The sequence below is a fragment of the Talpa europaea genome, assembly GCF_964194135.1.
Source record: "Talpa europaea genome assembly, chromosome: 7".
Classification (NCBI taxonomy): Eukaryota; Metazoa; Chordata; class Mammalia; order Eulipotyphla; family Talpidae; genus Talpa; species Talpa europaea.
This window is the reverse complement of record NC_140074.1, coordinates 196,742-210,691: the sequence shown is the minus strand read 5'-3', so window position 1 is coordinate 210,691 and position 13,950 is coordinate 196,742. Positions and strand designations below refer to the sequence as shown.

Sequence of the window (13,950 nt, the reverse complement as noted above, 5' to 3'; positions counted from 1 at the left end):
CGGGCCGTCACGCGGGTCCGCGCCCGAGGACGCCGGAGACCGCGCGCGGCCCCTTTAAGCGCAGCCCCGCCGGCCGCCACCGGGGGCAGCACCGAGCGCGGCCGGCTCGCGCCGCTCCTCGAAGCTTCTGCCGGGGCCGGGGCCGGGGCCGGGGCCGCGGCGGCGCGGGGAGCGGGGCCGGGCCGCGGGGGCCGGGGCCGCGGCGCAGGGCAGCGCCAGGTAAGGGGTCGGCCGCGCGCCCGAGGCGGGTGGGGCGCCGGGGCGCGGGTCCCACGCCGGCGGCACCGGCCGCCCCCGGGCGCGGAGGGCTGCGGGGGGGGGAAGGGGGGGCCTGCGCGGGCTCGGGGCCCTGCGCCCCGGGGAGACCGGCCCGGCGCCCCGGGAGCGGCTCGCGGCCACCGCTGCCCCAGGCCGGGCTGTCACCTCCCCGGGGCGGAGCCTCCGCCGCCCCGGCCGGCGGCCCGGCCCGGCCCCAGCTCCGCGCGGAGGGGGCGGGAGGGGGATGGTCCTGCGAGGCGGGAGGGCGGTGGGCGCCCCGCCCCGGGAGAGCAGCCCCCGCAGCGAGCCCTTGGGCGCCGGCGGCCCAGCCGGTCCTGCGGGGTGAGGGGCAGCCGCTGGCCCGGCCACCCCGAGGCTGCCCCTGGGTGGTGCCCGGCGCCCCTCCCCCGCCGCCCCGGGGCCGTGGCCCCCCGCGCGGCCGGCACTGCGCCCCGGAGCCGGAGCCGCGGGCGGCCAGCCCAAGCCGAGTGGGGGGCTCGCCCAGCCCCGGCGGCCTGAGCGCCGGGGGAGGCGGTCAGGGGCTGGCGCTCGCCCCCACGTGGGTCGGGGCCGGCCCGCTTCCCGCAGCCGCAGAGCCGCGGGGCCCAGCTCCGGACCGTCCTGAGCCCCCATCCCTGGGCAGGTCTCCGCCTCCCCGGGCAGCTGGGGCCAGAGGAGGCTTCTGCGGGGAGGGGGCCCTGGCCCAGGCCTGCTCTCTGGGGTCACTGTTCTGGCCTGGGCCGCGGGGGACCCGGGCGGAGCAGGGGCGCAGCAGGCTGTCCCCAGGAAAGCGGCCCCCAGCGCGGGGGCTGCCGGCCTGGTGGCCAGGCGCGTGGGAGACACAGGGAGACGCTGCAGAGCTGGTCAAGGCGAGGGGCAGGGACCGGCCAGCAGGCTGCGCCACCTCTGGGCAGTGGGTGCCGGGAGGGGCTGCGGTCACCCAGGCTTGCGGGGCCAACACCTGCCGGGAAACCTGCAAACGGCGCTGCAGATGAGCACCCGGTCACCCCAGTGTGGGCGGGAGGGGGGCTGCCCCGAGGCCAGCGGCTGACCTGTCCCGGGGAAGAGCTTGCCCAAGCCTGCCCGCCTGTCACCGGTCAGGGTAGGGACAGGCGCCCCGGGGACCACAGCGGTGGCGCAGCGCACAGGGCGAGCCCGTCGGGGAGGGCCGGGGTGGGGAGCGGCTGCGGGAGGCTGGACAGCCGGCTCCTCCCGCAGGTGCTTCGGACTCCGGGCATGGAGCAGGTACCCGCCGCCCCCGCCAAGGCCAGCAGCCAGGGCTGCCCCGCCGGCCGCGCCCCAGGTAAGCCAGGCCGGGCGGAGGGGGGCGGGGGAGCCATGGGCAGCGGGGGCGCCCTGACCTGCGTCTCCCCGCAGAGCCAGCGCCCCGCAAGGCCCAGTGAGCTGCCGCCACCAGCCTGGGGCCCTTTTCTAAGATGACCCGCACGGACCCGCCGGACCTGCTGGTGTCGACCGTGTACCAGGACATCAAGGTGGCGGCCCCGGGGCCCGCGTCGGGGCCCGCGCCGAGGCGCCCGCCATGTGAGCGCCCCGCGGCCAGGCCCGCTGCGCCCGCGCCTTTCAACAAGCGCCACTGCCGCAGCTTCGACTTCCTGGAGGCGCTGGACGCGGAGGCCATGGAGGGCGGCCCGGAGCCGCCGCCCCCGGAGCCCGCCGCGCCGCGCTCCCGGCCCAGAGACGGCGAGTCGCGGCGCCGCGCCCGCTCCAAGAGCGCGCCCCGCGCCCCCCCGGGCCTGGCGCCCGCGCCCGCCTCCCCGCCCGTGCTGCCGCGCCGCGGCCGGGAAGCCCAGCGGGCGGCGCGGGCGGAGGCGTCCCCGCGCCGAGAGCCCGCGTACCCCGCGCTGCGCGCGCTCGCCAACGAGCTGCACCCCATCAAGCTGCAGCCTCAGCGCGGCGGCCCCGGCCGCATCGCGCCCCTCTGCGCCGCCACGGGCCGCTGCGCGCCGCCCGAGCCCCCCGCGGGGCCCGCCCCCCACGTCCGCTGCCGCCTGGACATCAAGCCCGACGACGCGGTGCTGCAGCACGCCGCCCGCGGCCCGCGGCCCGGCGGGCCCCCCGACAGCGCGCCCTGGGCGCGCGCCGGCCCGCAGCTCTACGGGCGCACCGTGCCCGGGCCCCGCCACGTGGCTCTGTCGCGCACCCCCACCCCCAGCGACTCCTACTGCGCGGACCCGCGCGCGCTGTACTGCGACGGCTCCCTGCCCGCGCCCCGGGACTTCGCGGAGCGCCGCAGCCTGGCCTTCGCCGCGCCCCCGGGCCCCACGCAGTTCTTCTACACCGAGGAGCCCGAGGGCCCCCCCGGCGGCTACGCCGCCAGCCCCGGGCCCGCCTTCGACGGCTACTACCCCAGGCCCTTCCCGTCGGAGGAGCCTCCGGGGCCCAGCCCCGGGCGCGCGGGCGGCTACTACGCGGGGGAGGCGCGCGCCTTCCCGGTCCAGGAGCCGCCGTCCCGCTCCTACTACGGGGAGGACCCGCGGGCCTACGGCGCGTTCTGGGCGCCCCGCTACGGCCCTGAGGAGCTGCGGGCCCACCCCGCCTCCCGGATCTTCTACACCGAGGACTTCGGGCGGTACCGCGACCGCGAGGCCCTGGCGCGGACCTACCCGCACCCGCGCAGCAGCCAGGCCTGGGGGGACTGGGGCCCGCGGCCCTACCGCACCCTGCAGGTGGCGCCTCCGCCCGACCCCGGCCAGCTGCTCGCCTCCTGGCACGGGGGCACCGGCACCAGCCCGCCGCGCCTGGTCACCGACAGCCGCCACTACTCCCGCTCCTGGGACAACATCCTGGCGCCGGGGCCCCGCCGGGAGGACCCCCTGGGCCGCGGCCGCAGCTACGAGAACCTGCTGGGCCGGGAGCCGCGCGCCGCGTCCCCCGAGGGCCGGCGCGCCCCGGTGGTGGTGAACCTGTCCACCTCGCCCCGGCGCTACGCGGCGCTGTCGCTGTCCGAGACGTCGCTGTCCGACAAGGGCCGGGGGGGCGAGGGGCCCGGCCGCAACTGGTACGTGACCCCCGAGATCACCATCACCGACAACGACCTGCGCGCCGCCGAGCGCCCCGCCGCCAGGGCCCGGGAGCCGCCGGGGGGCCGCCCGCGGCCGCCCCCGCCCGCCGCCCCCGCGGCGCGCCAGCGCAGCCTGGAGCAGCTGGACGAGCTCATCACCGACCTGGTCATCGACTCCCGGCCCCCCGCCGGCCGCGCCCCCGAGGCCGCGGCGGAAGGGCCGGGCCGCGCGCCGCGCCGCCCGCCGGACTCCCGGCCCGCCCGGGCGCCGCGCTCGCCGCCCGCGTCGGCCGGCAGCGCCGAGGAGCCCGCGGGGCGCGCGGCGGACGCGTCCCCGGAGCCCAGCGCCGACGAGGACGACCTGATGACCTGCTCCAACGCGCGCTGCCGGCGCACCGAGACCATGTTCAACGCCTGCCTCTACTTCAAGTCCTGCCACAGCTGCTACACCTACTACTGCTCGCGCCTGTGCCGCCGCGAGGACTGGGACGCGCACAAGGCGCGCTGCGTGTACGGCCGCGTGGGCAGCGTGTGCCGCCACGTGCTGCAGTTCTGCCGCGACAGCGCCCCGGTGCACCGCGCCTTCTCGCGCATCGCGCGCGTGGGCTTCCTGTCGCGCGGCCGCGGCGTGCTCTTCCTGGGCTTCCCGAGCCCCGGCTCCGCCGACAACTTCCTGCGCTTCGGCCTCGAGGGGCTGCTGCTGTCGCCCACCTACCTGTCGCTGCGCGAGCTGGCGGCGCACGCCGCGCCCCTGGGCAGCTACGCGCGCGAGCTGGCGGCCGCGGGGCGCCTCTACGAGCCGGCCGAGTGCTTCCTGCTCAGCGTGTCGGTGGCCGTGGGCCCCGGCGCCGCGCCCCCCGGCGCCCCCGGCCGGCCCGCGCCCGCGCCCGCGCCGCGCAGCGCGGGGCCCACCGTGCGCAAGTTCGCCAAGGTGGCGCTGGCGGCCGGCAGCCCGGCGCGGCCGCCCCCGGCGCGGGGCCGCGAGCCCGACATGGAGACGCTGATCCTGACGCCGCCGCCCGGCACGGCGGGCCTGGACCAGGACGGCGAGGCGGGGCGGCGCGCGCGCGAGGTGGCCTTCATCCACATCCAGCGCGAGCTGCGGCTGCGCGGCGTCTTCCTGCGCCGCGAGTTCCCGCGCGTGTACGAGCAGCTCTGCGAGTTCGTCGAGGCCAACCGGCGCTTCACGCCCACCACCATCTACCCCACGGACCGGCGCACCGGCCGCCCCTTCATGTGCATGATCATGGCCGCCTCCGAGCCGCGCGCCCTCGACTGGGTGGCCAGCGCCAACCTGCTGGACGACATCATGTGAGCGGCGGGGGCGCGCCGAGCCCCGCCCCGCCCCGCGGCGGCCCCCCCCCGGCCCCCGCCCCGGGGCCGCCGCGGCCCGCCGGGGTGCGTGCCGCTCGGCGCCCCTTCCCCTCGGGGGGCGCCCCGAGAAGCCGCGGCGGGCCGCGTCCCGGGGCCCCCGTCCTGGCGCACAGCGCCGGCGGGAGCGGGGCCCGCGGGGCCTCCGGCCGCCCTCGGCCGCCGCGGCCCGCACAGGGCGGGGAGCGCGCAGCCGCAGGGCCGGGCGCCGGCGGGGCCCTGGCAGGGCCGGGGCGGGGCGCGGCGGGGCGCGGGCGCTGGAAGCGCGGGGCCGGAGGCCGTCCAGGGGCCCCCCGCGGCCGAGGGAGGACCCGAGGGGGATCCCCGCCGGGAGCGCGGCGCGGAGGGCACGGCCGGGAGGGGCGCCCCCCGCGCTCGGCCGCGCGAGTCGAGCCGCCGTCGCCCCGGCGCGCCCGCCGGCCTCCCCGCCCCGAGGGCCACCCCGGGCCCGGGCTCCCGCGGCGGCGGGCGCGCGCGAAGCCAGTAAAGTCGCTCTGGAACGTGGTCGCTGCTGCCTCATTGGGGCGCGCGGGGCTCGCGGGGAGCGCGGCCGGGGCCGGCCCGCCCGCCCGGACGGGGCCGCCCGCGCCGGCTCCTTCCCCTTTAAGTGCGGCCCGCGCGGCCCCCGCTGCAAGGAGCTGGGTTGCGATTGGCCAGGCCGCGCCGCGGGCCGGCGGCACGATTGGCTGGGGCGCCGCGCCCCGGCAGCACGGCCCCGCGGGATTGGCCAGGCGCCCTCGCGGCCCGCCTCCCGCTCTCGGCGCAGCCCGGGCCGCGCGCAGTGGCCGCAGAGCCGCGGAGCGGGCGCGCTCCGGGGAACATGGCGGCGGCCGACCTCGCCCAGATCCCCGATGTGGACATCGACCCCGACGGCGTCTTCAAGTACGTGCTGATTCGAGTCCACGCGGCGCCGCCCTCCGGGGCCCCGGCCGCGGAGAACAAGGAAATTGTGCGCGGCTACAAGTGGGCCGAGTACCACGGTGAGGGCGGGGCCAACCGTGGCTGGGGCGGGGCCTGGCGCACAGGGGCGGGGCCTCCCAGCGCCGGAGGCGGGGCGGGGCGGGGCCTCCCACCAATGGAGGCGGGGCGGGGCGGGGCGGGGCCTCCCACCAATGGGGCGGGGCGGGGCGCGGCCTCCCACCAATGGGGCGGGGAGGGGCGGCGCCTCCCACCAATGGAGGCGGGGAGGGGCGGGGCCGCCGCGCCCGTCGGGGGACAGTGCGCTCTTGTCCAGGGGAGTCTGACCCCGGGCGGGCCGAGCGGAGAGGGGGACCCGGAGGGCAAGGGGCTGCCTCTCCACCCCCCCCGTCTGGGCCTTGCGCACCCCTCCCTTCCCGCCCGCCGGGCCTGGCGGGGTTCAGACCCCCCCGCTGGCCAGGCCCCGCTGAGCCCCGTGCCCCCCAGCGGACATCTACGACAAGGTCTCCGGCGAGCTGCAGAGGCAGGGCTTCGGCTGCGAGTGCCTGGGCGGGGGGCGCATCTCCCACCAGAGCCAGGACCGGAGGATCCACGTGTACGGCTACTCCATGGTGAGAGCCGCGGCCGCGGGAGGGGCGCCCCGCCCTCAGCCAGGCCCGCCCGGCTCTCCCGGAGCCCGCACGCACCGCCGTCTCCCCTCAGGGCTACGGACGCGCCCAGCACGCGGTCTCCACGGAGAAGATCAAAGCCAAGTACCCCGACTACGAGGTCACTTGGGCGGACGACGGCTACTGAGACCGCGCGGGGCTCCACCGCCAGCCGCTGCCCGGCCCCAGCCCCCTGGACATGGACGCCCAGTGCCCGCTCTACCTCGCCCCCAGGAATTAAAGCGCTGTCCCCCGCCGCGGCTGCTGTGTTCCTTGACTTCACCCGGCGGGGCGGGCGTGGGCGGCAGCCCGGGGTGTGGCGGGCACTCGGGGCTTTGGTCACGGGACGGCTGTGCCCTTTTACAGCCCGGTGGCCCCTCCACGTGGCTGCCATCCCCAAGGACGTCGGGGGGAGGCTCGGGGCCCCTTGCTCAGGGCCCAGTGACCCTTGTCCTGGCCAGCAGGATGTCCGTGTCCCCAAGGCCACATGTGAGGCAGCCCCGGCCCTCACCCGCAGTGAGCAGTCAGGTCAGGGCTGGGACCTGGACTAGCGCCCCTGTCCCAGACCTCCCTGTGCAGGGCCGGGTGGGGCCGGCACCCACCTCCCCAGCACATCTGCCCTCGCTGGTGCCCCGTGCCCACGCGCGGTCCTCGGGTCACCTGCAGGTGTGTCCCAGGGGGAGCAGGCTGGGGCCCAGCCCAGGGCCAGGTGCCTGAGGCCACACCATGGTGCTGCACAGGCAGAGCCCGGCCAGCCCTGCAGAGAGCGCACCATCTGCTTCTTTCCAACCAAGGAGAGAACGGGGACCCTCCCACACAGTGCCCCAGGGTGCCAGGGCACCCCAGGCAGGGAGCCGGGAGCAGGGTGGGTCACACACCCCAGTCCCTGCTCCAGCCACGGGGCAGAGCCTCCCTCACTGGCTGCCCCTGCCTTGTGCCTCCCCCCGCCCCAGCCAAACAACAGCCACCCCGACCTTCGATCCGGGGAGGGGGCAGGGGGAGCCGACCAGGCCGGGGCCCCTCAACTGGGTGCGTTTACGACCAGATTTCCCTCCTCGTCAGCACGGGGTGGGGCTGCCTGGGGCCGTGGGTACAGAAGGTCTGCACCCCACTCGGCCTGAGCAGACGCTGTGGGGACACCGAGGACAGGCCGCTGCGCCCTCAGCCCAACCATGCGTCTACCCGGCCCCCTCCTGCCGGCCCTGGCCCTGCTCCTGGGTGAGTGCCCAGCCCAGCTCTGGAGGCAGGGGTGGCGGGCCAGTGCCAGGGGGCCCTGGGGAGTCCAGGTCTTGGGCCACAGTGATACCTGGCGTCTCCGCTGGCAGCAGGGTGCCCAAGCTGGGCCCGTGTCCCCGACCACTGTCAGGCCCCCCCGGAGGCCGTGTGCAACTTCGTGTGTGACTGCTGGGGCTGCTCGGATGAGGCCCAGTGCGGTGAGCCTGGGCAGGCGGGGGGTGGGCAGGGCTGACCCTCCACGGCCACCCGCTGACCACCCACCTGCTCAGGTTACCATGGGGTCCCAGCCGCCCTGGGCACCCCCTTCTCCTGTGACTTTGAGTCGGACGCCTGCGGCTGGCGGGATGTCAGCACCTCGGGCTACAGCTGGCTCCGTGACCGGGCAGGAGCCGCGCCGGAGGGCCCGGGGCCACACGCGGACCACACGCTGGGCACCGACCTGGGTGAGGCCCCTGGTCAGTTCCTGCGCCAGCCCCTCCCGGCTCTCCTGCCACCCCTGACCTCACGCCCCGCCTCAGGCTGGTACATGGCAGTCGGCACCCACCGGGGAAAGGAGGCGTCCAGGGCAGCCCTGCGCTCGCCCGTCCTGCACCAGGCGGCCCCCGGCTGCGAGCTGCGGCTCTGGTACCACGTGACCTCCAGAGGTGTGCGGGCCTCCGGCAGGGGTGCCCGGGGAGAGGCCCCCGAAGGTGGGGCCGGCAAGCCGCAGGCCTGAGCTGCCGCCCCCGCAGATGTGGCCGAGCTGCGCTTGGAGCTGACCCACGGCGCCGAGACGCTGACCCTGTGGCAGAGCCCCGGGCCCTGGGGGCCGGGCTGGCGCGAGCTGGTGGTGGCCACAGGCCGCATCCGGGGCAGCTTCCACGTGAGCGGGCGGCGCGGCGGGGCGGGCGGGCGGGCGGCGAGGCCCCCTCAGGCCCTCAGGCCGCCGCTCTCCGCAGGTGACCTTCTCCGCCACCCGCAACGCCACCCACAGGGGCGCCGTGGCCGTGGACGACCTGGGCTTCCGGAGCTGCGCGCTGCCCCGTAGGCCGGCGGGCGGGGCGGGCGGGCGGGGGGCGGGGGGCTCCGGCTCCCGCTCCCCTCCCGGCGGCTCAGAGGCTCCCCGCCCCCAGCGCCCCAGGCCCGCTGCCCGCCCGGGCACCTGCACTGCGGGAACCGGGCCTGCGCCGCGCCGCGCCAGCTGTGCGACGGGGAGGACGACTGCGGCGACGGGGAGGACGAGGGCGCCGCCGCCTGCCGTGAGCGCGGGGCCGGGCGCGGGGGGGGGGGCGGGGGGCGCCCGCCTGCGCCCGCCTGAGCCCGCGGCCCCCAGGACACCACGCGGCCGCCGACTTCGAGACGGGCCCGGGCCTGTGGAACCACTCGGAGGGCTGGACTCGGAACCGCAGCGCGGGGGCCCCGCCGCTCCCGGCCTGGCCGCGCCGCGACCACAGCCGCAACAGCGCGCGGGGTGAGGGCCCGCGCCTCCCGCGCCCCGCGCGCCCCCCGCATCCCCGCGCCCCCTGCGCCCCCCCGCGCCCCGCGCGCCCCCCGCATCCCCGCGCCCCCTGCGCCCCACCCGCGGCCCCGCCAGCCCCGTCGCTGTCTCCGCAGGCGCCTTCCTGGTGTCCCGAGCGGGGCCCGGCGCCCCCGCCGTGCTCTCCAGCCCCGAGTTCCAAGCCTCCGACCCGCACAACTGCTCGGTGAGGTGGGCGGGCGCGGGGCTGCGGGCCACCGAGCCGGCGCCGCCCTGACCCTCGGCCCCCCGCAGCTCACCTTCTACCTCTACCTGCACGGCTCCGCGGCCGGCCGCCTGCAGCTCCTCCTGCAGACGCGGGGGCCCGGCGCGCCCCCGGACCCCGTCCTGCTGCGCCAGCGCCGCGGGGAGCTGGGCGCCGCCTGGGTCCGAGACCGGGTTGACGTCCAGAGCACGCGCCCCTTCCGAGTGAGGCCGCGGGGGCGCGCGGGGGCGGGCGGGGGCGGGGGCCCCTCCGACGGGACGGCGGGGCCGCGGCCAGAGGGACGGGCCCTCCCTGCGCCGGGCGGGGGCAGCGCGCAGCCGGCAGGCGGGAGAGGCTCGGGCGCGGCCCGGACGCCAGGGGCGCGGGCGCCCGCTGAGCCCCCGCCGCCCGCAGCTCCTCCTGGCCGGGCACACGGGCCCCGGGGGCGTCGTGGGCCTGGACGACCTCATCCTGTCCGAGCACTGCCGACCGGCGGCCGGCGCGCGGCCGGGCCCTTGGCTCCCCTCGAGGGCCCCGACGCCCCCGGCCAGCCCCTGCGAGCCCGGACACCTGGCCTGCGGGGGCCTGTGCGTCCCCCCGGAGCAGCTGTGCGACTTCCAGCAGCAGTGCGCCCAGGGCGAGGACGAGCGCGCCTGCGGTGAGGCCGCGGCCGCCGGCGGGGGCGGGGCGGGGCCGGCCGGCCGGGCGGGGCGGGGCTTGGCCGGGCGGGGCGGGGCTTGGCCGGGCGGGGCGGGGCTTGGACGGTGGGTGGGGCCGGGCGGGGGCGGGGCCAGGTGGGGGCGGAGCCAGGCGGGGCGCGAGGCGGGGCCGGGGCCGGGGCCGGGGCCGGGGCCGGGCGGGGCGGCGCATCGGCGCATCCCGGCGGCTCTCTGCAGGCTCCACGGACTTCGAGTCCCCCGCGGCCGGGGGCTGGGAGGACGCCAGTGTGGGGCGGCTGCAGTGGGCCCGTGGCCCGGCCCAGGAGCTTGGAGGCCCAGGCGCGGAGGCCAGCGGGGCTGCGGCTGGTGAGGCCCGCGCCCACCGGGGCCTCGGGGGTCCTGCTGTTCCCGGCTCGCAGGGTCTCTGGCCCGCGGCTCCCTGGAGGGAAACCCTGAGGCCCTGCTCCCCGCAGGGCACGTCCTGTCCGTGCAGCGGGCCTGGGGGCAGCTGGCCGCTGAGGCGCGGGTCCTCACTCCCGCCCTGGGCCCCTCGGGCCCCAACTGCGAGATCCGCCTGGCCTACCACTTCCACAGTCACCCCCGAGGTACCGCTGCCCTCGGGTCTGGCCCTGCGCGGGCTGGTCCCCCGGGAGGCTGGGGGCCAGACCCCCACCCACAGTTCGACCTCGCCAGGCTTCCTGGCGCTGCTGGTGGAGGAGGGCGGCCGCCAAGAGCTGCTGTGGCAGGCCCGGGACAGCGGCCCCCTGGGCTGGAAGACGGACACTGTCCTCCTCGGGGCGCGCCGCCGGCCCTTCAGGGTGAGGCCCCGGGCGGGGGCAGGGCGGGCACACTGTCCCGGTCTCCAGCGAACGGCTCCCCCCTCGACCCCAGCTGGAGTTCGTGGGCCTGGTGGACCTAGATGGCCCTGGCCAGGAGGGCGCCAGGGTGGACACAGTGACCATGAGGGACTGCAGCCCCACGGCCGCCGCCGACAAAGACACAGGTCCTGCCTGCCCTTTCCTGCCCCACAGAGGGGCCCCTGGGTGCCCCCGCGGCAGACGGGGTGCCAGCTGCAGGGTGCTGACCCCCCACTGCCCCCAGAGGTCTCCTGTAACTTTGAGCGTGACTTGTGCGGCTGGCACGCGGGCCACCTCTCAGATGCCCACTGGCGCCGGGTGGCGAGCCACGGCCCCGACTACGACCACACCACCGGCCAAGGTAGGCCCGGGCAGGCGCCCTGCCCACCCGCTGGGCCCAGGGCCTGGTCTGCAGCTCTGCCCGCCCCGCAGGCTACTTCGTCCTCCTGGACCCCACGGCACCCCTGGCCCGGGGCCCAGGCGCCCAGCTGCTCACCCAGCCACAGGCGCCGGCAGCCGCACAGCAGTGCCTGTCTTTCTGGTACCACCTCCACGGCCCCCAAACTGGTGAGCAGCTCAGGGCAAGCGGGCGCAGGGCTCTGGCTGGGCTGGGGAACCCGGGATTGGGGTGAGCCCACTGCAAGCTGGCCCTCCTCCAGGGACGCTGCGCCTGGCCATGAGGCGGGGCAGGGAGGCCGACGAGCTGCTGTGGGCGAGGTCAGGCACCCAGGGCAACCGCTGGCACCAGGCCTGGGTCACTCTCCGCCACCGGCCGGAAGAGGCCGCCATGTACCAAGTGAGGCGGGCGCCCACGGCGGTGGGGCGGGGCAGGGTGGGGCACCAGGCCCCTGCATGACGCCCTCTGCCCCCAGCTGCTGTTCGAGGGCCTCCGCGACGGCTACCACGGCACCATGGCGCTGGACGACGTGGCTGTGCGCCCAGGACCTTGCTGGGCCCCCAAGCAGTGCTCCTTTGAGGACTCGACCTGCGGCTTCTCCACGGGGGCCCAGGGGCTCTGGAGACGCCAGAACAACGCCACAGGCCAGGCCTCCTGGGGCCCTCGAGCTGACCACACCACCCAGACCGCTCAGGGTGCAGACCTGGGGCGAGGGGCGGGGCCTGGCGGGGAGCGGCGAAGGGTGGGGCCAGCAGGCTGACGCTGCGCCCCGCAGGACACTACATGGTGGTGGACTTGAGCCCGCAGACCCTCCCCCGTGGCCACGTGGCCTCTCTGACCTCAGGGGAGCACCGGCCCCTGGCCCAGCCCTCCTGCTTGACCTTCTGGTACCACCTAAGCTTCCTTAACCCAGGTGAGGGGCCAAGGCCTCTCGAGTCCCCAGCCTCCTGCCCCCGCGGGTCCCTGGGGAACCTTCTCCCTAAGCAGCTGACCACCCTGGGGTGCAGGCACCCTGCAGGTACACGTGGAGGAGACCGAGCGGCGTCAGGTGCTGAGCATCAGCGCCCAGGGGGGGCTCACCTGGCGCCTGGGCAGCGTGGACGTGCAAGCTGAGCAGGCCTGGAGGGTGAGTGGAGGCGCCCACCCCTAGGGTTCCCCAGACCGTGCTCGAGGCTCCCCTGCCTGTGCCCGCCCAGGTGGTGTTCGAGGCCGTGGCCGCCGGCGTGGACCACTCCTACATGGCGCTGGACGACCTGCTTCTGCAGGAGGGGCCCTGCCCTCGGCCAGGTGGGAGCTGCAGGGCTGGCCCTGTGACCTGCCTCTGGTCAGGGGTGGTGCCACCCCCAAGACGCCTGGCCGGGCCGTGCCTGGCAGTGGGGTACCGCGGGGGGGACAAAGTTCATCGCCGGGTCTCTCGCAGCCTCCTGTGACTTCGAGGCGGGCCTCTGTGGCTGGAGCCACCTGCCCTGGCCCGGCCTGGGCGGCTACAGCTGGGACTGGAGCAGCGGAGACGCACCCTCCCGCTACCCACAGCCCGCGGTGGATCACACCCTGGGCACGGAGGCAGGTGGGTCTGCGTGGGGCAGGGCCTACCCCGCTCCCCACAACCAGCCCAGGCCAGGCCAGCGTGGCTCCCCACGGGCCGCAGGCCACAGGTCGGACGCCGGCCCACCCAGCCAGCTGCCCACTGTGGTCCCCAGGCCACTTCGTCCTCTTCCAAACCGGTGTGCTGGGCCCCGGGGCGCGGGCGGCCTGGCTGCGCAGCCCACCTCTGCCAGCCACCGCGGCCTCCTGTCTCCGCTTCTGGTACCTCATGGGCTTCCCCGAGCACTTCTGTAAGTCGGCTGGGCGGCGGCCCCGGCGGCGGGGGGCAGGGCCGGGCGGGCCTGACCAGGGCTGCTCTCAGACAAGGGCGAGCTGAAGGTGCTCCTGCTCAGCGCGCGGGGCCAGCTGACCGTGTGGGGCGCCGGCGGGCGCCTGCGGCACCTGTGGCTGGAAGGTCAGGTGGACGTGGCCAGCCCCGAGGAGTTCCAGGTGAGGCCGGAGCGGGGCCCGGGGGCGCAGCCCTCCCCCTGGCCTCGGCTGCAGCGGCCGCTTCTCCCTTCTGGGCAGATCGTGTTTGAAGCCACTCTAGGTGGCCAGCCGGCCCTGGGGCCCATCGCCCTGGACGACGTGGAGTACCTGGCTGGGCAGCCTTGCCAGCTTCCTGCGCCCCACCGGGGTAAGTCCTGCCCCGGGGACCGGCACGCCAGCACCGGCCCTCCTCCTGGCTGGGCGGCTCCGTCCTGCTGCGCGAAACGCCCCCCAGAGTGGGTGGCGGGCAGGAGGTACCTGGTCAGGCAGAGCCCTTGGCCAGCCTTCCCCGAGAGCGACCAGAGGGCCTAGCCAGGGCCCCACGGGTCTGTGGAGGAGCCGGCACCCCACGGCTCCCCGGCCTGTGCCTGTCCGCCGGCTGCTCCCGGCCTGGGCGTGGGCCGACAGGGAGGCCTCTGTCCGGGCTCACACATCCCGCCCACAGGGAACAGGGCAGAGGCCACTTCAGTGGCAGCCGTGGTCGGAGGCGCCCTCCTCCTCGCGCTTCTGGTGCTGCTTGGCCTCGGGGTGCGGCGCTGGCTGCCGGGGAAGGGCAGCTGCCCGCTCCAGGCGGAGGCGCTTGCGGCCCCTGGCTTCGACAACGTCCTCTTCCAGGCGGTACGAGTCCCGCGGGGGCTGGGCGGTGGCAGGGCGAGGCCTGCAGGGCCCAGGAGGGCAGGGGTGCCCCCATCGGCCGCCAGAGCCGCTCTTTCCCCGCAGGACCAGGTCACCCTCGCTGCATCGGTCCCCGACAGCCAGTAGACGGGTTGGAGAGACCCGATCCCCGGTGGACCTCGGGGGAGAAGCCTGCC

At 77.5% G+C, this 13,950-nt stretch overlaps 3 protein-coding genes across 3 annotated transcripts; all 3 read left to right on the top strand.

Moving 5' to 3' along the window:
- Positions 1-1,694: 1,694 nt before the first annotated feature.
- Positions 1,695-4,595, top strand: AJM1 (apical junction component 1 homolog; the record flags this gene model as incomplete). Its single annotated transcript, XM_084238725.1, has 1 exon — positions 1,695-4,595. One exon carries the CDS (start codon positions 1,695-1,697, stop codon positions 4,593-4,595), a length of 2,901 nt encoding a protein of 966 aa, XP_084094851.1.
- A 259-nt stretch (positions 4,596-4,854) lies between these two features.
- Positions 4,855-6,464, top strand: PHPT1 (phosphohistidine phosphatase 1). The gene is made up of 3 exons (XM_084238264.1): positions 4,855-5,631; positions 6,056-6,180; positions 6,272-6,464. Exons 1-3 carry the CDS (start codon positions 5,472-5,474, stop codon positions 6,362-6,364), a joined length of 378 nt encoding a protein of 125 aa, XP_084094390.1. The 5' UTR covers positions 4,855-5,471; the 3' UTR covers positions 6,365-6,464.
- A 924-nt stretch (positions 6,465-7,388) lies between these two features.
- On the top strand, positions 7,389-13,900 carry MAMDC4 (MAM domain containing 4; the record flags this gene model as incomplete). The annotated part of the gene is made up of 28 exons (XM_084236264.1): positions 7,389-7,434; positions 7,518-7,649; positions 7,722-7,895; positions 7,971-8,096; positions 8,184-8,314; positions 8,391-8,475; positions 8,565-8,690; positions 8,765-8,902; positions 9,046-9,134; positions 9,203-9,376; positions 9,567-9,810; positions 10,049-10,177; positions 10,285-10,416; positions 10,505-10,629; positions 10,703-10,814; positions 10,913-11,029; positions 11,101-11,235; positions 11,328-11,464; positions 11,541-11,760; positions 11,841-11,978; positions 12,073-12,191; positions 12,262-12,352; positions 12,486-12,632; positions 12,766-12,900; positions 12,972-13,099; positions 13,178-13,286; positions 13,584-13,756; positions 13,859-13,900. The coding sequence occupies 28 exons, from the start codon at positions 7,389-7,391 to the stop codon at positions 13,898-13,900; spliced, it is 3,654 nt and encodes a 1,217-aa protein (XP_084092390.1).
- Between the last annotated feature and the right edge of the window lie 50 nt (positions 13,901-13,950).

Bases quoted from the DNA above. Each gene is read 5' to 3' on its own strand.
- PHPT1 (XM_084238264.1), top strand. From the start codon at position 5,472: ATGGCGGCGGCCGACCTCGCCCAGATCCCCGATGTGGACATCGACCCC. The intron at 5,632-6,055 runs GTGAGGGCGGGG...CGTGCCCCCCAG, and splicing joins CAAGTGGGCCGAGTACCACG to CGGACATCTACGACAAGGTC. The intron at 6,181-6,271 runs GTGAGAGCCGCG...GTCTCCCCTCAG, and splicing joins ACGTGTACGGCTACTCCATG to GGCTACGGACGCGCCCAGCA.